The sequence below is a fragment of the Columba livia genome, chromosome 1 (assembly GCF_036013475.1).
Source record: "Columba livia isolate bColLiv1 breed racing homer chromosome 1, bColLiv1.pat.W.v2, whole genome shotgun sequence".
Taxonomy (NCBI): Eukaryota; Metazoa; Chordata; class Aves; order Columbiformes; family Columbidae; genus Columba; species Columba livia.
In genome coordinates this window covers 211,015,180-211,037,782 of record NC_088602.1, presented here as the reverse complement: position 1 = coordinate 211,037,782, position 22,603 = coordinate 211,015,180, and the positions used below count along the sequence as shown (strand labels likewise).

At 63.1% G+C, this 22,603-nt stretch overlaps 4 protein-coding genes and 1 non-coding gene across 5 annotated transcripts in view; 1 reads left to right on the top strand and 4 right to left on the bottom strand.

Moving 5' to 3' along the window:
• FLNC (filamin C) overlaps positions 1-2,391 on the bottom strand; it is a 59,226-nt gene extending 56,835 nt beyond the window's left edge. The window contains 1 exon segment of the mRNA XM_065049401.1: positions 2,055-2,391. Coding sequence (XP_064905473.1) covers positions 2,055-2,391 — 337 coding nt within the window.
• Positions 2,392-5,655: 3,264 nt separating this feature from the next.
• Positions 5,656-13,898, bottom strand: LOC135578259 (cingulin-like). Its single transcript, XM_065049397.1, has 8 exons — positions 12,490-13,898; positions 10,390-10,674; positions 9,606-9,752; positions 9,222-9,368; positions 8,664-8,792; positions 7,896-8,007; positions 6,013-6,106; positions 5,656-5,926 (listed from the first exon to the last, which is right to left on the bottom strand). The coding sequence occupies exons 1-8, from the start codon at positions 12,518-12,520 to the stop codon at positions 5,690-5,692; spliced, it is 1,182 nt and encodes a 393-aa protein (XP_064905469.1). The 5' UTR covers positions 12,521-13,898; the 3' UTR covers positions 5,656-5,689.
• TRNAP-AGG (transfer RNA proline (anticodon AGG)) lies at positions 13,771-13,842 on the bottom strand. The gene has a single exon. It is a non-coding gene; the product is annotated as a tRNA-Pro (tRNA).
• A 1,518-nt stretch (positions 13,899-15,416) lies between the features above and the next one.
• Positions 15,417-22,437, top strand: OPN1SW (opsin 1, short wave sensitive). The gene is given in 5 exon segments (NM_001282821.1): positions 15,417-15,762; positions 18,565-18,733; positions 19,154-19,319; positions 20,625-20,864; positions 22,315-22,437. Coding segments are annotated over 5 exon segments (1,044 nt in total).
• Positions 15,858-20,449, bottom strand: LOC135578285 (proline-rich protein 36-like; the record flags this gene model as incomplete). Its single annotated transcript, XM_065049563.1, has 1 exon — positions 15,858-20,449. A coding segment is annotated over one exon (1,125 nt), but the record flags the coding sequence as incomplete, so codon positions are not given.
• Positions 22,438-22,603: the final 166 nt, after the last annotated feature.

Here is a 22,603-nt window from a genome sequence, read left to right as displayed (position 1 = left end):
GCGGGGCACACGTGTGTTTGCTCCCCACGCAAACAGCCACAGCACACGCGTGTGGTTGTGCACAAGTGTGCAAGGACCCCCCTGCCGCATGGCCCCTTGCACGACTGCAGTGCGAGCCAGACCCCCCCATGCACACCAGCCTTGCACGGCCCTCGCACGAGGGACACGGCCCTTGCACACTCAGCCCCAGCCCCGCTCATGCTTGCATGTTGCCCCCCTTGCACACTCAGCCCCCAGACCTCGCACACTCATCCGTCAACCCCTTGCACACTCATTTTTCACACCAACATTGCCACCGCCTCTCCCCTTGCACACTCATCCCTCATTCCTCTGACCTTGCACACTCATCCCAGACTCATTCCTGTCACCCCATCCTTACACGCTTGTCCCTTGTTCCCGGTTGCCCATTGTCTCTCTCCTTGCACACTCGTCCTCATCCCGTCACCCTCTCCCTTTGCACACTCGTCCCTCACTCCCACATGACCATCACTCTAACCTTTGCACACTCATCCCTGTTCCCGTCCCTCCATGGCCCCCGTCCTTGCACACTCATCTCACACTCCCACTTGTCCATCACCCTTGCACACTCATCCCTCATTCCCATGTGCCCATCACCCCTCTCCTCACACGCTCATCCCTCACCCCAACTTGTCCATGACTTCTCCTCTTGCACACTCATCCCACGCCTCCATCATCTTCACCCTTGCACACGTGTTCCTCACTCCCCGACGTCCATCGTTTCTCCCCTTGCACACTCATCCTCACTCCCAGGTGTCCATCGCACCCTGCCCTTGAACACTCACCCCTCATTCCCACTTGTCAATCGTTCTCACTTTTGCACACTCATCTCCAGACTCATTCCCACTCCTCCATCATCTCCACACTCGCACACTCATCGTCCTTCCCACGTGTCCACCACCACGCTTGTACACTCATTCCATCATTCCATTTCTCCCCTTGCACACTCATCCTCATTCCCAGTTGTCCATCGTCCCCACCCTTGCACACTCATCCCTCATTCCCATGTTTCCATCACCCTCGCCCTTGCACACTCATTCCCAGTTGTCCATCAATCCTGTCCTTGCACACTCATCCTCATCCCCACATGTCCATCAACCCTACCCTCGCACACTCATCCTCATTCCCACGTGCCCATCAAACCCCTCCCCTTGCACACTCATCCTCATTCCCAGTTGTCCAGCACCTCTACCCTCACACACTCACCCTCATCCCATCAACCCTTTCCTTGCACACTCCTCCTCATTCCATCATGCCCCTCCCCTTGCACACTCATCCTCATTCCCACGTGCCCATCAACCCTTTCCTTGCACACTCATCCTCATTCCCCCATGCCCATCACCCTCTCACGCTCACCCTCACCCCTTTCCTTGCACACTCATCCTCATTCCATCAACCCTTCCCTTGCACACTCCTCCTCATTCCATCACACCCCTCCCCTTGCACACTCATCCTCATTCCCACGTGCCAATCAACCCTTCCCTTGCACACTCCTTCTCATTCCATCACGCCCCTCCCCTTGCACACTCATCCTCATTCCCACGTGCCAATCAACCCTTCCCTTGCACACTCATCCTCATTCCCCCGTGCCCATCACCCTCTCACGCTCACCCTCACCCCTTTCCTTGCACACTCATCCTCATTCCATCAACCCTTTCCTTGCACACTCATCCTCATTCCCCATGCCCATCACCCTCTCACGCTCACCCTCACCCCTTTCCTTGCACACTCATCCTCATTCCATCAACCCTTTCCTTGCACACTCATCCTCATTCCCACATGCCCATCACCCTCTCATGCTCACCCTCACCCCTTTCCTCACATACTCCTCCTCATTCCATCAACCCTTCCCTTGCACACTCCTCCTCATTCCATCACACCCCTCCCCTTGCACACTCATCCTCATTCCCACATGCCAATCAACCCTTCCCTTGCACACTCATCCTCATTCCCCTGTGCCCATCACCCTCTCACACTCACCCTCACCCCTTTCCTCACACATTCCCCCCACCCCCCTTGCACACGCGCCCCCTCACCGATGGACACCAGCTTGATGTGCTCCCTCTCCAGGAACTCCAGCGCCACCGACACGTTCTCCAGCTTCATCTGTCGGAAGTTGGGGCGCGGGTGGTACTTGCGCCCCATCTTCTTCTGGCTCAGCACCTCGAGCAGCGCGATGAGGCGCAGCCCGTCACTCAGGTCGCGCTGCAGGTCCCCGATGCGCTTGTGCACACACTTGAGGTGCTCGTTGCACCAGCGGGTGAACGTGTTCTGCTGGATCTTCTTCCACGGGGCGTCCTCGGCCAGGTCCTTCTCGGTGGCCGGGAGCTCCTCGGGCTCCTCGCCCGCGGGGGGGTCGTACGTGGAGTTCATGGTGCTGGGTGGTGGGTGCTGTGGTGGTGGGTTCCTGCTAGAGGGGGCTGTAGACCAAGGCTCTGCGAGGTGTCCCGGGTGAAGGTCCTGGTGTCCTGGCTGGGGGGGTCCTGGCTCACTCCTGGTGTCCTCAACAGGTCCTGGGTGGGGTCCTGGGGCAGTGTTGGGGTCCTGGGTCAATGTGGGTGCCCCGGGTGGGGTCCTGAGGACAACGCCGGGGCTGGGGGACGGTGTCCTGGGTCAGTCCTGGTGTCCTGGGTGGAGGTCCCGGGTGGGTCCCAGTGTCCTGGGGTCCTGAGTGAGGGTCCCGGGTGGGTCCCGGTGTCCTGGGTGGGGGTTCTGGGTCAGCCCCTGTGTCCTGGGTGGGGGTCCTGCGTCAGCCCCTGTGTCCTGGGTGGGGGTCCCGGGTGGGTCCCAGTGTCCTGGGGTCCTGAGTGAGGGTCCCGGGTGGGTCCTGGTGTCCTGGGTGGGGGTCCTGGGTCAGCCCCTGTGTCCTGGGTGAGGGTCCCGGGTGGGTGCCGGTGTCCTGGGTCAGCCCCTGTGTCCTGGGTGGGGTCCCAGTTGCCGGTGTCAATCCCGGTGGTGGTGAACGGTGTCCCGGGTCAGTCCCGGTGTCCCGGGTGGGGGTCCCGGCTCGATCCCGGTGCTGGTTCCCGGTCTCCTGGGTCAGTCCCGGTGCCGGTTCCCGGCGCCCGGGGGCTGTTCCCGGTTCCCGGGGTCCGTTCCCGGATCCCGGGGTGGAGCGGCGGCTCCCGGTGGGGTCCGGAGTGGTTCCCGGTGTCCGGGTCAGTTCCCGGTCGGTTCCCGGTGGGGTCCGGAGCGGTTCCCAGTGGGGTGCAGGGGCCGGAGGGGGCTCCGGGTCGGTTCCCGGTGGGGTCCGGGTGTGTTCTCGGTTCCCGGTGGGGTCCGGAGCAGTTCCCGGAGCGGTTCCCGGTGGGGTCCGCAGTCAGTTCCCGGTTCCCGGTGGGGTCCGGAGCGGCGTCCGGGTCGGTTCCCGGGGTCGGTTCCTGGTTCCCGGTCGGTTCCCGGTGGGGCGTGGGGTCCGGAGGAGGCTCCGGGTGGGTTCCCGGTGGGGTCCCGAATGGGTTCGCAGTTCCCGGAGCGGAGCGGCGGTTCCCGGAGGGGTCCGGGTGGGTTCCCGGAGCGGAGCGGCGGTTCCCGGTGCCGGGGGCGGCGAGTGGCGGCTCCGGGGGCGGCGGCGGCTTTAAGCGCTGCCCGGCCCGTCCCGCCCCGCTCGGCCCCGCGGCTGCCGCGGGAGGGGCCCGGCCCGGGGGGGCCTGACAGCAGCCGCTATTTATAGACCCGCAGGCACCGCGGGGCCGGCACCCCGAACACCGGAGCGTCGGCACCCCAAACAGCGGCACCCCGAACCCACAAACACCGGCACCCCCAAACGGCGGCACCCCCAAACAGCGGCACCCCGAACCCACAAACACCGGCACCCCCAAACAGCGGCACCCCGAGCCCCCAAACAGCGGAACACCGGCACCCCCAAACAGCGGCACCCACAAACAGCGGCGTCCCGAACCCCGAAAAACCGGCACACCAGCACCCCAAACAGCGGCACCCCGAACCCCCAAACAGCGACACCCCCAAACAGCGGCGCCCCGAACCCCCAAACAGCAGAACACCGGCACCCCCAAACAGCGGCACCCGGAAACAGCGGCACCCTGAACCCCCCGAACAGCGGCACCCCAAATACCGGCACCCCGAAATAGCGACAGTCCGAACCCCAGAACACCAGCACCCCGAAGCACCGGCACCCCCAAACCCGGCACCCCAAACACCAGCAACCCCGAACCCCATAATACCGGCAGCCCCAAAGTCCGGCACCCCCAAGTCCCGAACACTGGCATCCCCAAACACCAGCACCCCCAAACCCCGAAACACTGGCACCTCTGAACCCCCAAACAGCAGCACCCCCAAACACCGGCACCCCAAAACTCCCAAACCCTGGCACCCCCAAAACCCACAAACACGCTAACCTGAAACACCGCCACCCCAAATCCTGGCACCCCCAAAATCTCCAAACACCGGCACCCCCAAAACCCCTGTAACCTCAAGCTCCAACATCCCAAAGCCCCACACACCGGCACCCCCAAACCTCAGCACCCTGCTACCCCAAACCCCCACTCTCCAAAACACCAGCACCCCAATACCTGACACCCCAACACCCCGAGCACCTCAATACCCGGCACCCCGACACCCCAGCCCCCCAATACCTGGCACTCAGAGACCTTGGGCAGCCGAGCACCCCGATATTTGCCACCCCAACGCACCAGGGCACCCCAATACCCTTGGCATCCCAATACCTGGCACCCCGACACCCCGGGCACCCCAATACCCTTGGCACCCCAATAACCCTGCACCCCGGCACCCTGATACCCCTGGCACCCCAACACCCGTGCACCCTGAGCACCCCGATATTCAGCACCCCGACATCCCAGCACCCCAAGGCCGGCACCCCAGGACCCCCCCCCAGCCGGACACGCCCCCATCAGCCCCCCCACCCACGGGACCCCCCCCATTTGTGTGACCCCCCCCCCAAGCCGTGAGTCCCCTCGGCCGTGCCTCAGTTTCCCCATTGGGGTGACGCATCGAGGGGGGGCTTATTCATTTGGCGGGGGACCCACTGCCCGCCCACATCGCTTGTGCCCCCCCCACACTGCGGGGTCCACCCGGACGCCTGGGTCCCTTTGTGGGGGTTGGACACTTGGGTGATCCGGACGCGGCTCCTTTGGGGGGCTATTTTTTTTTTTGGGGGGGGGGGGGGTATCGGGTTCCCCCCGGTTCCGGTGCCCGGCCCCCAACGTCACTGTCACCACGTCACCGCTTGGCCACCCGCCCTGGAAGCTTCCAGCGGGTGGTGGGGGGGCACCCGGACGCCTGGGTCCCACCGTGGTGGGGGGGGACACACACACATGGGACACGGGGTGCAGGACGCCTGGGTTCCTCTCCCCCCCAGCACCGTGACTCAGTTTCCCCCCCCGCAGGATGAGGAGTTCCCTGGGTGGGTGCCAGGGGTGGGGGGGGGGGAGTGCCCCCCAGGGTGACAGCGGGTTGGGGGGGGGGGTGACAATGGCCCGAGCGCCTGCGCCAGCACCTAAAAATAACCCGGCGAGTCAGAGCCACGCACCGGCACCCAAAATATCCCGGTGGGGGGGAGCGGGGGGGGCACATCCCACTCCAGGACGGGGGGACACACTGGGGTGCACCCATGGGTGACACCCCCACCTTGGGGACAGCGACGCAGCCATGCAGGGGTGCAACTCGTGTATTGATTCGGGGGGGGGGGGGGTCAGGGTTTTTTAGGGGGCCGGGTGGTGCTCTGGGTGCTCCATGGGAGGCTGAAGCTGAGCCAGGGGGGGGTCAGGTCGCTCCAGGCGAGGTCGCCCCAGGGCGGGGTCAGGGTGCCCCAGGGGGCGATGAGGAGGCACCGGGGGTCCCAGTTGTTCTTCTTCAGGTGGGGGTAGAGGAAGATGATGGCGGAGGCCAGGACGAAGCACAGGAAGGGCTTGAACCCACCCACGTTGTCCTGTGGGGGGGCACGGGGGTCAGGGTCACCCCCACTGCGGTGACACCTTGACCCCGTGTGTCCCCCTGTCACCCACCACCTTGTACCTTGTGGTTGAGGTCCGGGGTCGGGGGGTCCTCGGGGTCATCGGGGGGGGACAGCGGGGAGGAACCCGTGGTGTCACCCTGCCCCTCGGGGGTCCTGCGGGACGAGGGGGACGTTGCGATGGGGGAACGGTGGACGTGGGGATGGAACAGGGATCAGGGGACATGGGGGATGTGGGGACAGAACAGGGATCAGGGGACATGGGGGAACATGGGGATAGAACAGGGATCAGGGGACATGGGGGATGTGGGGACAGAACAGGGATCAGGGGACATGGGGGACAAGGGGTACATGGTTGGGGGGAAAAGGGGGACGTGGGGACGGAACAGGGATCAGGGGACATGGGGGGACACGGGGATAGAACAGGGATCAGGGGACATGGGGGACAAGGGGGCCATGGTTGGGGGGACAAGGGGGACACAGCCAAGAGACACAGGGGACATGGCACAGGAGAACATGGGGCAGGGGGACATGGGTTAGGGGACATGGGGCAGGGCACAGGGGACACAGGTCAAGGGACATGTGGGACATGGTCAGGGGGCAAAGGGGACATGGTTGTGGAGACATGGTTGTAGGGACAAGGGGAACATAGCCGGGGGATACAGGGGACAGGGGGACACGGGTCAGGGGACATGGGGGACATGGCCAGGGAAACAGGGGACATGGCACAGGCGGAAGGTGCACATGGTGCAAGGGACAACAGGGGACATGGCTGTGGGGTACAGGGGACATGGCCAGGGAGCAGAGGGTACACAGTTGTGGGGACAAAGCCAGAGGACACTGGGGACATGGCACAGAGGGCAGGGGACACGGGAGACATGGCCAGGGTGCAGACAGGGGACACAGGTGACATGGTTGTGGGGACAAAGTGGGACGTGGCCAGAGGGCGGGAGACAGGGGGCAGGGGACAGGGGAACACAGGGTGGGGGATACGGGAGTAATGGCCAGGGGACAGGGGACATGGCCAGGAGATGCAGGGGACAGGGCTGGGGGCACAAAGGGACATGGCCAGGGAGTAGATGGGCCATGGTTGTGGGGACAAGGGAGACATGGCCAGGGGATGCAGGGAACGTGTCACAGGGGACAGGGAGACACAGGTCAGGGGACACAGGGGACATGGCCAGGGAGGAAAGGGGACATGGTTGTGGGCACAAGCGGGACATGGCCAGGGGACACAGGGGACAACTCCGGGGGACAGGGGGACACGGGCTTGGGGGCAGTGGGGACAGGTACGTGGCACGTCCAGGGGGGCACAAGGGTGGGGACATAGAGGTCCTGTGGGTCCCCTCTGTCGCCTGTGTCCTGTGTGTCCCACGTGCCCTGTGTCCCCCAGGTCCCATTGTGTCCCCTGGGTCCCATTGTGTCCCCTGGGTGCAGCGGGTCCCTCATGTCTCCTGTGTCCCATGTATCCCCAGTGTCCCCTCTGTCCCCCATGTCCCCCGGGTTCCACGTGTCCTCAGTGTCCCGTTTGTCCCCCATGTCCCCTGGGTCCCGTGTGTCCACTGGGTCCTGTGTGTCCCCAGTATCCCCTCTGTCCCCCATGTCCCCTGAGTTCCACGTGTCCTCAGTGTCCCCTCTGTCCCCTGGGTCCCCTGGGTCCCATGTGTCCTCAGTGTCCCCTCTATCCCCCATGTCCCCTGGGTCCCATGTGTCTTCAGTGTCCCATTTGTCCCCCGTGTCCCCTGGGTCCCGTGTGTCCACTGGGTCCTGTGTTACCCCAGTGTCCCCTCTGTTCCCCATGTCCCCTGGGTTCTGTGTGTCCCATGTGTCCCCAGTGTCCCCTCTGTCCCCTGTGTCCCCTGGGTGCGGTAGGTCCCTCGTGTCCCCCGTGTCTCATGTGTCCCCTGTGTCCCCAGTGTCCTGTGTGTCCCCGTGTCCTCGGTACCGGTTCTGGCGGGCGCTGCGCAGGTGCTCTTTGAGCCGCTGGTGCTGGTTCTGCAGTGCCCGGTGCTGGTCGCTCAGCGCCTCGTGCTGCGCCCGCAGCTGCACCACCTCGGCTGCGGGACCCACGGCTCAGCCCCACGGCAACCACAGGACCCGCCCCAGGGTCGCCTGCCCCACAGCATTGTCCCCTGCCGTGGCCACCGCCCCCCGTGCTGCAACATCGCCCTGATGTGCCATGGCCACCAAGCTACCATGGCCACCAACCACCATGGCCACCATCCAGCCAGGGCCACCAACCCACCACCCCATGGCCACCAACTCATGACACAATGGCCACCACCCCATGACACCATGGCCATCAACCCACCATGGCCACCACCCCATGACACCATGGCAACCAACCCACCATGACCACCAACCCACCACGGCCACCAACCCACCATGGCCACCATCCAGCCAGGGCCACCAATCCACCACCCCATGGCCACCAACTCATGACACAATGGCCACCACCCCATGACATCATGGCCACCAACCCACCATGGCAACCAACCCACCATGGCCACCAACCCACCATGGTCACCATCCAGCCAGGGCCAGCAACCCACCATCTCATGGCCACCAACCCACCATGGCTACCACGCCACTCTACCAGGGCCACCACCCCACAATGGCCACCACCACACCACCCCATCCCCACCAACCCCACCATGGCCAACATCCCACCACCCTGTGGCCACCGACCACCACACCAAGGCCACCACCCCACCTTGCAGCCGGGCCACCTCTGCGCTGTCCCCCTGGGCCTTCTGGTCTCTCACCGCGGTGGCCTCCTGCTGGTACTGGGCGCAGAGCTCCTGTGCCCGCTGCAGCTCCTCGCGCAGCTGGGCCACCTCCCCTGAACCCGGGGGACACGGAACCCACGGCTCAGCCCCACGGCAACCACGGGACTCCGCCCGAAGGTGACCCACCCCATGTCATTGGCCCCGCCATGGCCACCACTCCCTGTGCTGCAACATCACCCTGACGTGGCATGGCCACCAACTCACCATGGCCACCAACCCACCACCCTATGGCCACCATCACATCATGGCCACCGTCTCACCACTACATGGCCACCAACCCACCACTCCATGACCACCAACCCACCATGGCCACCAACCCACCACTCCATGGCCACCAACCCACCATGGCCACCAACCTACCACCCTATGGCCACCATCACATCATGGCCACTGTCCCACCACTCCATGGCCACCAACCCACCATGGCCACCATCCCACCACCCCACGGCCACCAGCCCACCACCCCACGGCCACCACCCCACCTTGCAGCCGTGCCACCTCGGCGCTGTCCCCCTGCCGCTGCTGGTCCCTCAAGCGGGCATCGTCACCCAGTTTGGTGGCCTCCTGCTGGTACTGGGCGCAAAGCTCCTGTGCCCGCTGCAGCTCCTCCCGCAGCCAGGCCACCTCCGCTGTGGGACACACGGGACACACAGCTCAGCCCCACAGCACCCCTGCCCCACAGCAACCCCCCATTGCCCCTGCCATTGCCACCACCCCCTGTGCCCCAATGTCACCCTACCATGTCATGGCCAACCCACTATGCCATGGCCACCGTCCCACCATGATCACCACCACACCATGACCACCACCTTACCATCCCACCACCCCACGACCACCAGCCCACCACCCCACAGCCACCACCCCACCTTGCAGCCGTGCCACCTCGGCACTGTCCCCCTGCCACTGCTGGTCCCTCAAGCGGGCATCGTCACCCAGTTTGGTGGCCTCCTGCTGGTACTGGGCGCAAAGCTCCTGTGCCCGCTGCAGCTCCTCCCGCAGCCAGGCCACCTCCGCTGTGGGACACATGGGACACACAGCTCAGCCCCATGGCACCCCCGCCCCACAGCAACCCCCCATTGCCCCTGCCATTGCCACCACCCCCTGTGCCCCAATGTCACCCTACCATGTCATGGCCAACCCACTATGCCATGGCCACTGTCCCACCATGGTCACCACCACACCATGACCACCACCTTACCACACCATGGTCACCACCACACCATCACCGCTACCCTAGGATACCTATGGCCACCAGTTCACCACACCATGGCCACCAACCCATCCTATGACCACCACCCCACCATGGCCACCATTTCACCATATCATGGCCACCACCCCACCACATCATGAACCACCACGCCATGCCCACCCTACCATGACACTATGGCCACCAACCCACCACCCCATGGCCACCACTGCACTATGGTCACCATCCCATGACACTATGGCCACCATCCCATGACACCATGGCTACCGACCCACCACCCCATGGCCACCACCCCAACACCATGCCATGGCCACCAATCCAGCACCCCATGGCCACCACCACACTATGGTCACCATCCCATGACACCATGGCCACCACCATACCACCCCATGACCACCACTAACCCATGGCCACCATCCCATGACACCATGGCCATCCCCCACCTTGCAGCCGTGCCACCTCTGCACTGTCCCCCTGCTGCTGCTGGTTGCCCTGGGGGACGCTGTTGGCCAGCTTGGTGGCCTCCTGCTGGTACTGTTCGCAGAGCTGCTGTGCCCGCTGCAGCCCCTCACGCAGCTGGGCCACCTCCAGCCGCAGGTTGGTGGCCTCGCTGGCCGCCGCCGCCCCCTCTGCCTGCGCCTGCGCCAGCGCCTGCTCCAGCTGCTCGCGCTGCTCTGCCTGCCCGGCTTGCAGTGCGCCCAGCTCTGCCTGCAGCGACCGCAGCTCCGCTGCCGGGGACACCCGGTGCGGGGCCGGCTGTGGGTGCTCGTCCTTGGGTGCCCCTCACCCCTGGGGGCCATCCCTGGGGTGCCCACCCTTGGCTTGACCACCCTTGGGGTGCTCATTCATGGAGTGCCTAGTCTTGGAGTGCCCACCCTTGGCTTGACCATCCTTGGAGTGCCCATCCCTATGGGGTCACCATCCCTGGGGTGCCCATCCCTGGGGTGCCCACCCTTGGCTTGACCACCCTTCGGGTGCTCATTCATGGAGTGCCCAGTCTTGGAGTGCCCACTCTTGGAGTGCCCACCCTTGGCTTGACCATCCTTGGAGTGCCCATCCCTATGGAGTGCCCAGTCTTGGAGTGCCTACCCTTGGCTTGACCATCCTTGGAGTGCCCATCCCTATGGGGTGCCCATCCCTGGGGTGCCCACCCTTGGCTTGACCACCCTTGGGGTGCTCATTCATGGAGTGACCAGTCTTGGGGTGCCTGTCCTCGGGGTGCCCATCCCTATGGAGTGCCCAGTCTTGGAGTGCCCACCCTTGGCTTGAACATCCTTGGAGTGTCCATCCCTATGGAGTGCCCAGTCTTGGAGTGCCCACCCTTGGCTTGACCATCCTTGGAGTGCCCATCCCTATGGAGTGCCCAGTCTTGGAGTGCCCACCCTTAGCTTGACCATCCTTGGAGTGCCCATCCCTATGGGGTCACCATCCCTGGGATGCCTACCCTTGGCTTGACCATCCTTGGAGTGCCCATCCCTATGGGGTCACCATTCCTGGGGTGCCCATCCCTGGGGTGCCCACCCTTGGCTTGACCACCCTTGGGGTGCTCATTCATGGAGTGCCCAGTCTTGGAGTGCCCACCCTTGGCTTGAACATCCTTGGAGTGTCCATCCCTATGGAGTGCCCAGTCTTGGAGTGCCTACCCTTGGCTTGACCATCCTTGGAGTGCCCATCCCTATGGGGTGCCCATCCCTGGGGTGCCCACCCTTGGCTTGACCACCCTTGGGGTGCTCATTCATGGAGTGACCAGTCTTGGGGTGCCTGTCCTCAGGGTGCCCATCCCTATGGAGTGTCTATACCTGGGGTGCCCACCCTTGGGGTGACAATCTTTGGGTTGCCCAGCCTTGAGGTGCCTTTCGCTATGCGAGGACCATCCCTGTGATGCCCACCCTTGGGATGACAATCGCTATGAGGTGCCCATTCATGGAGTGACCAGTCTTGGGGTGCCTATCCTTGGCTTGACCACCCCTGGGGTGCCCATCCCTATGGGGTGCTCATTCATGGAGTAACCAGTCTTGGAGTGTCTGTCCTTGGGGTGCCCATCCCTATGGAGTGACCATCCCTGGGGTGCCCATCCCTATGGAGTGACCATCCCTGTAGTTCCCACCCTTGGGGTGACCATCCTTGAGGTGCCCATCTCTATGGTGACAATCTTTGGGGTGCCTAACCCTATGGGGTGCCCATTCATGGAGTAACCAGTCTTGGGGTGCCCACCCTTGGGTTGACCGCCCTTGAAGTGCCTGTCCCTTTAGGGTGCCCATCCCTGGGGGTGCTCATGGCTGGGAGTGCCCGTTTATTGGGGGGGGAGCCGTTTATGGGGGGGGGGGATCCCCACTGGGTGCCCGTTCATGGGGGGCACATCCCTGGAGGCACCCAATTTTGGGGGTACACGTCCCCAGGGGCTGCCCGGTTTTGGGGGGGGCCTGTCCCCGGGGGGTGCCCGTTCACGGGAGGTCCCATCTCTTGGGGGAACCCGTACCGGGGGTGGCCGTTTTTGGGGGTGCCCGTTTTGGGGGGTGGGGGTCCCCGGCCCCCCCACTCACCCCCCACGGAGGGGCAGGCGTTGAGCTCCATGGCCCTGCCGCCCCCGGCGGGGCAGCGCGTGCCTTGTCACCGTCCCCCGGGTGACCGTCCCCAGCGGTGGCATCTCTGGTTGCCCCAGCAACCGCCTCCCCCCTGCCTGCCCGGACGCCTGGGTCCCTGGGGTGGGAGGGGCTCGGGGGGAGCAGCGCTGGGCACCCCCAGTGCCGCTGTCCCACACCAGTACCCCCACCAGTGCCACCAGTGCCCCTGCTCCCGCCCTGGGGCCTCAGGAATCACTGGGGGAGCATTCACTCTGGAGCCTACTGATGGCTACGAGGGGCCCGTGAGGGAGCAGTGAGGCGGGGGCTGGGGGAACAGCCGGATGCTTGGGTTCGTTGTGGCCCCCCAGACCCTGCTGGGGGGGGTGGGGAACAGCAAAGGAGGGTCTCTAGATTATGGGATGGGGGGCTCGTGGGGGGCTCGGAGTGCATGAGGGGAGGGGTCAGGGGGGTCATGTGGTGACATGGGGGGGGGCTGTGCACTCAGGGACAGTGATGACATCATAGGTGATGCCATGACGTCATCGCATAGTGACCTGAGCTGACCCTGCTTGACCCAGTACAGCCCAGTACAGCCCATTGCAGTCCAGTATGATCAGACCTGACCTGACCCAGTATAATCCAGTACAGCCCAGTATATCCCAGTACAGCCCAGTACAGTGCAGCCCATTACAGCACAGTCCTGTATAGCCCAGTATAGCCCAGTACAGCCCAGTACAACACAGTATGAACAGACCTAACCTGACCCAGTATAACCCAGTACATCCCAGTATAGCCCAGTACAGACCAGCTCAGTGCAGTCCAGTACAACACAGTCCAGCATAGCCCAGTATGACCCGGTACAGTACATTAGGACCCAGTACAGCCCAGTGCAGTACAGTCCACTTACAGTACAGCCCAGTATGACCCAATACAGCCCAGTACATCCCAGTACATCCCGAGCCATCCCTGCCCCGGAGCCGGGGGATCCCCCCACGGGTGGGGATCCCCCCAGCAACTGGCACACCCCCCCACCCGTGGGGACCCCACTCGGTGCTGGTGCCACCACCCCACTGTCCCTCCGCTCCTCCGGACTTTATATGCACCCCCAGCCGGGGGGGGACGCACCCCGATTGCCCTTAATCCCCCCCTAAGCAGCTTGTGCTCATCCTTCCTGCCCCTCGGGCGGCCCCACGGTCACGGGGGGGCAGGAAAAGGGGTGTGGATTTTGGGGGGGGGCGGGAAGAGAAAAAAAGACACTTCGGGCTCGTCCGGGATTTGAACCCGGGACCTCTCGCACCCTAAGCGAGAATCATACCCCTAGACCAACGAGCCGCGGGAGAACAAGGCCCCCCCCGCGGGTCACGTGTGGGTGTCGGGGTGCGGGGGGGTGGCTGAGGGGTGCAGGGGATGTGGGGGAGTGAGGGGGATGGGGAAGACCCCCCGGAAGCGCACCCCCCTGTAATGCACCCCAATAAGGCACATCCCCCCCCGCCAAGTGCACCCTCCTAATCCATGTACCCCCCAACCAGACACCCCCCAACAATGCACCCCCCGAAATGCGGCCCCCCCTTTTCCCAGCAATGCACCCTCCCCGTAATGCACCCCAATAACGTACATCGCCCCCCAGCAATGCTCCCCCCGCCCCGAAGTTACACCTCCCGAAATTGCAACCCCCACTTTGGAATATCCCCCTCTATAGTGCCCCCGCAACCATGCCACCCCAAAAGACCCCCCCCCAAGCCCCAAACTGCCCCCAAGGTGCCCCCCACACACCCCCTGGCCACCCCAGGCTCCCCCCATCCCACGGGGTCCCCCCCGGGCAGGCCCCCCCCTCCGGCACAGAGCAGGGGACAATAAACGGTGGGTGACATGGGGTGTCCCGTGGGGTTGTGGGGACACCCGAGGGTCCTCGTGGGGGGGGGTGTGACTTCATTGGGGGACCCCAGCATCCTCCTGTGGGCCTCAGACTTCCACTTTGGGTCCCTAAACCCCCTGGGACCCCCCCCAGACCACCCCAGGTCACCCAGGTCTGGGACACCCCAATGTCACTAAAGCCAACCTTGGGGTCCCCATGTGTCCCTGGGGACCCCAGACACCCCCTAGGGGACCCCAAAATCCCCCATCCAGGGTCACCCAGTGCTGGGACAACCCAACATCACCAAGACCAACCTTGGGGGGTCCCCTGTGTGCCCATGGGGACCCCAAACCCTCCCCAGGGACTTGACCCCCCTCGAGACCCCAACCCTCTTCTGGGGACACCAAACCTGCCTTCAGAATCCCAAAACCCTCCTTGGGGACCTCGCCACCCCCCTGGGGCACTCAGATCTGGGACACCCCAACATAACCAACACCAACCTTGAGGGGTCCCCTAGGGGACCCCAATCCCCTACCCAGGGTCACCCAGGGCTGGGACACCCCAGCATCACCAAGACCAACCTTGGGGGGTCCCCATGTGTCCCTGGGGACCTCAACCCCCCTCCCCGGGGACCCAACACTCCTTGAGACCCGAACCCTCTTCTAGGGACATCAAACCCCACTTGGGAACCCAAATTATCCCCCTTCATGGACCCCAAATCCCCCCACCCAGGTCTGGGACACCCCAACATCACCAAGACCAACCTTGGGGAGTCTCCATGTGTCCATGGGGACCCCAAACCTGGTCTGGGTGGCTGTGGGGGTGGCTTTCCCCCCCCAAATCCTGGCAATCGGCTCGGCCCGGCTTAGCGAGGCTGCTTAGGCCCTGAGCCCGGCTTAGCCCCCCTTAATCCCCATGTTTGCCCCGGGATGAGGCCTTGATCCCCCCCAGAGCCTTTAAGCGGCTTTGGGGCGCGCAGGGTATATCAGAGGGGGAGGGCAGGGACCTCCGCGTCCCCCCCGTGCGTCCCCCCCACCGAGGTGCCACCACCATGTCGGGTGACGAGGAGTTTTACCTTTTCAAGAATGGGTCCTCGGTGGGACCCTGGGACGGTCCCCAATATCACATCGCCCCCCCTTGGGCCTTTTACCTCCAAACCGCCTTCATGGGCTTCGTGTTCCTGGTGGGGACCCCCTTCAACGCCATCGTCCTGGTGGTCACCATCAAGTACAAGAAGCTGAGGCAACCGCTCAACTACATCCTGGTGAACATCTCCTTCAGCGGCTTCATCTCCTGCATCTTCAGCGTCTTCACCGTCTTTGTCTCCAGCTCCCAGGGTTACTTCATCTTCGGCAAGGACATGTGTGCCTTGGAGGCCTTCGTGGGGGCCACCGGAGGTAGCGGGGGGGGCGTCACCATGGTTTGGTGGGGCTGGAGGAGCTGGGATGACCACGGTGGTCTGGTGGGGCTGGACATAAGGTTGAGCATCATGGTTTGTGGTGGGGTGACACCACCATGGCCTGGAGGAGCTGGGGTGATCACCATGGGCTGGAGGAGTTGGGGTGATCAGCATGGCTGGAGGAGATGGGGTGACCATCATGGTTTGGTGGTGCTGGAGGAGCTGGGGTGACCACCTTGGTCTGGTGGGGCTGGACATAAGGTTGAGCATCATGGTTTGTGGTGGGGTGACACCACCATGGGCTGGAGGAGTTGGGGGGACCACCACATTGTGGTGGGGCTGGAGGAGCTGGGGTGATCACCACATTGTGGTGAGGCTGGAGGAGCTGGGGTGACCACCATGGGCTGGAGGAGTTGGGGTGATCACCATGGGCTGGAGGAGTTGGGGTGATCAGCATGGCTGGAGCTGGGGTGACCACTATGGTTTGGTGGGGCTGGAGGGGTTGGGGTGATCACCCCGTCGTGGTGGGGCTGGTGGAGCTGGGGTGACCAGTATGGTCTGGTGGGGCTGTACATAAGGTTGACCATCATGGTTTGTGGTGGGGTAACACCACCATGAGCTAGTGGGGCTGGAGGGGTTGGGATGATCACCACATTGTGGTGGGGCTGGAGGCGTTGGGGTGATCACCACATTGTGGTGAGGCTGGAGAAGCTGGGGTGACCACCATGGTCTGACAGAGCTGGATGAGTCGGGGTGACCACCATGGCTTGGTGTGGCTGGAGGGGTTGGGTTGATCACCCCATCATGGTGGGGCTGGAGGAGCTGGGGTGACCACCATGGTTTGATGGAGCTGGATGAGTTGGGATGACCAGCATGGGCTGGAGGAACTGGGGTGACCACCATGGTTTGGTGGGGCTGGAGGGGTTGGGGTGACCAATATGGTCTGATGGGGCTGTAGATAAGGTTGCATATCATGGTTTGTGGTGGGGTAACACTGGCATGGGTGGAAGGGGCTGAAGGCGTTGGGGTGATCACCACATTGTGGTGGGGCTGGAGAAGCTGGGGTGATCACCATGGGCTGGGGAAGATGGGGTGACCACCATGCTCTGACAGAGCTGGATGAGTTGAGGTAACCACCATGGGCTGGAGGAGTTGGGGTGATCAGCATGGCTGGAGCTGGGGTGACCATCATGGCTTGGTGGGGCTGGAGGAGCAGGGGCAACCACCATGGTTTGGTGGAGCTGGATGAGTTGGAATGACCAGCATGGGCTGGAGGAGTTGGGGTGATACCATGGCTGGAGCCAAGGTGACCATCATGGTTTGGTGGGGCTGGAGGAGCTGGAGTGACCACCATGGTTTGGTGGAGCTGGAGGAGTTGGGGTGACCATTGTGGTCTGGTGGAGTTGGGGTCACCACCGTGGTCTGGTGGGGCTGTCCATAGGGCTGACCATCATGGCTTGTGGTTGGATTGTCGGTGGAGGTGACCTCTGTGGTCTGGTGGGGCTGTCCATAGGGCTGACCATCATGGCTTGTGGTTGGGTTGTAGGTGGAGATGACCACTGTGGTCTGGTGGGGCTGGAGGAGCTGGGGTCACCACGGTGGTCTGGTGGAGTTGGGGTGACCACCATGGTTGGAATTTGGACAATGACCATGGTTTGGTGGGGCTGGAGGAGTGGTGGTGACCACCATGGTCTGGTGGGGCTGGAGGAGTTGGGGTGACCAACTGTGGCTGGATTTGGGGTGACCATCATGGTTTGGTCCGGCTGGAGGATTTGCGTGTCCATTGTGGTCTGGTGGAGTTGGGGTGACCACCATGGTCTGTTGGGGCGGTGGATGGAGATGAGCACCATAGTCTGGTGGGGCTGCATGTCGGGTTGACCATCATGGTGCAGTGAGGCTGGAGGTGGGGGTGACTACAGTGGTCCAGTAAAGCTCTAGGAGTTGGGGTGACCAATGTGACCTGATGGGGCTATAGATAGGGTTGACCACCACAGTCTGGTGGGGCTGGAGGTAGGAGTGACCACCATGGTTTGTGGGGGCTACAGCTGTTGGGGTGACCAGCTGTGGTCTGGTGGAGCTGGAGGAGCTGGGGTGGCCATTGTGATCTGCTGGGGCTGTACATAGGGTTGACCATCATGGTTTGTTGTGGGGTTGTAGGTGGAGGTGACCATCATGGGTTGGTGGGGCTAGAGGTGAGGGTGACCATCGCAGTTTGGTGGGGCTGGAGGAACTGGGGTGACCACCATGGTTTGGTGGGGTTGGCGGAGTTGAGATCACCATGGCCAGAGTTGGGGTGACCACCATGGTTTGGTGGGGCTGGAGAAGTTGGAGTAACCACTATGACCTGATGGGGCTGTAGGTGTTGGGGTGACCACCAGGGTTTGGTGGAGCTGGAGGAGCTGGGGTGACCACCACAGCCAGAGTTGGGGTGACCATTGTGGTCTGTGGGGCTACAAGTAGGGTTGACCACCATGGTTTGGCGGGGTTGGAGGAGTTGAGGTGATCACCATGGCCAGAGTTGGGGTGACCACCATGGTTTGGTGGGGCTGTAGATGTTGGGGTGACCACTATGACCTGATGGGGCTGTAGATGTTGGGGTGACCACCATCGTTTGGTGGAGCTGGAGGAGCTGGGGTGACCACCACAGCCAGAGTTGGGGTGACCACCGTGGTCTGTGGGGCTGCACGTAGGGTTGACCACCCTGGCTCATGGTGGGGCTGGAGGTGGAGGTGACCACCATGGTGTGGTCGTGGGGGTGGCTGGACCTCAGGTTGATGTCCCCGTGGTGTGGTGTCCCCAGGGCTGGTGACAGGTTGGTCCTTGGCCTTCCTGGCCTTCGAGCGCTACATCGTCATCTGCAAACCCTTCGGGAACTTCCGCTTCAACTCCAAACACGCCCTCATGGCGGTGGTGGCCACCTGGGTCATCGGCCTGGGTGTCGCCCTCCCCCCCTGGTTCGGCTGGAGCAGGTGGGGACACAGGGGACACGGGGGACACGGGGGAACAGGGGGGACAAAGGGGAACAGGGTGGGACACAGGAACAGGGGGAACATGGAGGACACAAGGTGGGGACACTGGGACGGGGGGGACATTGGGGACAAGGAGACAAGGGGGGACGCAGGGACAGGGGGCTGAACATGTCCAGGAGCGGTGGGGAGGTCATGAGGGTGCCATGGGTGACACAGGGGTGATATGGGGTGATACAAGGGTGCTATGGGGTGACACAGAGGTGACACAGGGGTGAATACGGGGTGACACAAGGTGCCATGGAGTGCCACGGGGTGACACAGGGTGCTATAGGGTAACACAGGGTGACATAGCGGTGACACACGGGTGACACAGGGGTGATGAGGGTGACGCCGGGCGGGAGGTGACAGCCGTGTCCCCAGGTACGTCCCCGAGGGGCTGCAGTGCTCCTGCGGCCCCGACTGGTACACGGTGGGCACCAAGTACAAGAGCGAGTACTACACCTGGTTCCTCTTCATCTTCTGCTTCATCGTCCCCCTCTCCCTCATCATCTTCTCCTACTCCCAGCTGCTCAGCGCCCTGCGGGCCGTGAGTCACCGGGGGGACAACAGCAGGGACAGGAACATGGCGGGGAGATGGTCAGATGGTGGGAGGGAGGGAACATTGGAGGGATGGAGAGATGAGGGATGGAGGTTTGGCTGGAGGGGTGGACGGAGAGATGGGGAGACAAGGAGATGGAGAGATGGGGAGATGGAGGGTGGGCAGGATGGAGAGAAGGGCAGGAGGGATGGAGGATGGAGGGGTGGAGGAATGGAGAGATGGAGGGATAGATGGAGAGATGGAGGATGGAGGGATGGAGAGATGAGAGATGGAGGTTTGGCTGGAGGGGTGGATGAAGAGATGGGGAGACAAGGAGATGGAGAGACAGGGAGATAGATGGAGGGTGGGCAGGATGGAGAGAACGGCAGGAGGGATGGAGAGATGGAGGATGGAGGGATGGTGAGATGGAGGGATAGAAGGAGAGGTGGAGGATGGAGGGACGGATGGAGGGATGGAGAGATGTAGGGATGCATGAGGAAGGGCTGGAGGGAGGGACAGATGATGGAGGGGTGGATGGGGGATGGATGGACTGATGGACAAAAGGATGGATGGACGGATGGATGGGTGAAGGGATGAACAGATGCATGGACGGATGGACAGAGGGATGGACAGAGGGATGGATGGGTGGATGGGGGATGGGTGGACAGATGAATGATGGATGAATGGATGGATGGAGGGATGAACAGATGGATGGAGGGATGGATAGGTGGACGGAGGGATGGATGGGTGAAGGGATGGATGGATGGATGGATGGATGGATGGACAGGTGGATGGACAGGTGGATGGACAGGTGGATGGGTGGAGCGATGAACAGATGGATGAAGGGATGGATGGATGAAGGGATGGATGGACAGATGGATGGATAGATGGATGACGGGATGGATGGATGGATAGAAGGATGAGGGGATGGATGGACGGATGGATGGATGAAGGGATAGATGGCTGGACAGAGGGACAGCTGGGTGGATGGATGGACAGGTGGATAAAGGGATGGATGGACGGATGGATGGATGAAGGGATAGATGGATGAGGGGATGGATGGCTGGACAGAGGGACAGCTGGGTGGATGGATGGACAGATGGATGAAGGGATGGATGGACGGATGGATGGATGGATGAAGGGATGGATGGTCAAAGGGACAGATGGATGAGGGGAAGAATGGCTGGACAGAGGGACAGCTGGGTGGATGGACAGACAGATGGCTGGACCGACGGCTGTGTGGGCGATCAGCTGGGTGCCCGGGAGCCCCGGCGGGCCGGTGTCCCAGCCGGTGTCCCTGTCGCGCTGGCGCAGGTGGCGGCGCAGCAGCAGGAGTCGGCCACCACGCAGAAGGCGGAGCGGGAGGTGTCGCGCATGGTGGTGGTGATGGTGGGGTCCTTCTGCCTCTGCTACGTCCCCTACGCCGCCCTGGCCATGTACATGGTCAACAACCGCAACCACGGCCTGGACCTGCGCCTGGTCACCATCCCCGCCTTCTTCTCCAAGAGCTCCTGTGTCTACAACCCCATCATCTACTGCTTCATGAACAAACAGGTGCCACCGCGCCGGGGGACACGGGGACACCCGGGTGATGGGGCACCCTGGGACACACAGGCCATGGGGACATCCTGGGACACATAGGCAACAGGGACACCCTGGGACATGTAGGCAACAGGGACACCCTGGGACACATAGGCCATGGGGACATCCAGGAACACCTGGGTGATGCAGACACCCTGGGACACACAGGCCATGGGGACATCCCGGGACATGTAGGCAACAGGGACTTCCAGGGACACCCCGGGACACACGGGCCATAGGGACATCCAGGGACACCTGGGTGATGAGGACACCCCGGGACACACAGGCAACAGGGACATCCAGGGACACCTGGGCGATGGGGACATCCAAAGACACCTGGGCACTGAGGACATTCAGGGACATCTGGGCATTGGGGACATCCTGGGACACCCAGGACACGGGAACATCCAGGGACAGAGAAGTGATGGGGACAGCCAGGGACACACAGCCATGGGGACAGCCCAAGACACCCAGGCGATGGGGACACCAGGGAAATGGGGACATTCCAGGACAGCCAGGCAATGAGGACATCCAGGGATTACACATGGGTATGGGGACACGGGTATGGGGACACCTGGGCCACAGGGACATCCTGGGGACACCTGGGGACATCCAGGGAAACCTGGGTGATGGTGGGACACCTTGGTGATGAAGACACCCAAGCACTGGGGACATCCAGGGACATCCAGGCACTGGGGACATCACAAGGATGCCTAAGGACATCTGGGGACCAAGGGTGTCCAGGGACACTTGGGGACCAGGGTCATCCAGGGACAACCAGGGACCAGAGATGCCCATGGGGCAGGGACACCTGGTGACAAGACTGGGGACATCCTGGGAGCGGGGACACAGGGAGATGTGGGGACAACAGAGAGTGAGGGACACTTGGGGACCATGGATGTCCAGGGATGCTTGGGGACCAAGGACACTTGGTGACAACAGACTGGGGACATCCTGGGAGTGGGGACACCAGGGGGTGGGGAGTGATGGTCAGGGACACCTGGGGACACCTGGGGACCAAGGACACCTGGTGACAACACACTGGGGACATCCGGGGGCTGGGGACACCAGGAGATGTTTGGGATGGGAAATGATGGAGTGTGAAGGACACCCAGGGACACCTGGGTACCACGGATGTCTAGGGACAGAGGACACTTGACACTTGGTGACAACAGACTGGGGACATCCTGGGAGCGGGGACACCAAGGGATGGGTGACAACAGAGAGTGAGGGACAACAGGGACACTTGGGGACACCTGTGCCCACCCAGACCCACCTCCAGCATCCCCAAGGACACAAGATATGGTTGATGCGACACCAGGGCTGGGCTGCACCTCCCATGGCGGGGACAGGGGACGCCTGGGGACACTTGGGGACACCTGGGGACGCCCAGGCTGAGCTGTCCCCGTGTCCCCGTCCCCAGTTCCGCGCCTGCATCCTGGAGCTGGTGTGCGGGCGGCCCATGACGGACGACTCGGACGTGTCCAGCTCGGCCCAGCGCACCGAGGTCTCCTCCGTGTCCTCCAGCCAGGTCAGCCCCAGCTGAGGGACCCCAGCGCGGGGCTGCCCCACAGCTATGGGGCTGCCCCCCAAGTTGTGGGGCTGCCCTGGGGGTTGGGGTCCCCGCCTCGGGCAGCCCTGGGGTGTAGGGACAATAAACCAGCGACGCGCTCGGAATGTGAGAGCCTGTGTGACCCACAGATGCGGGGCAG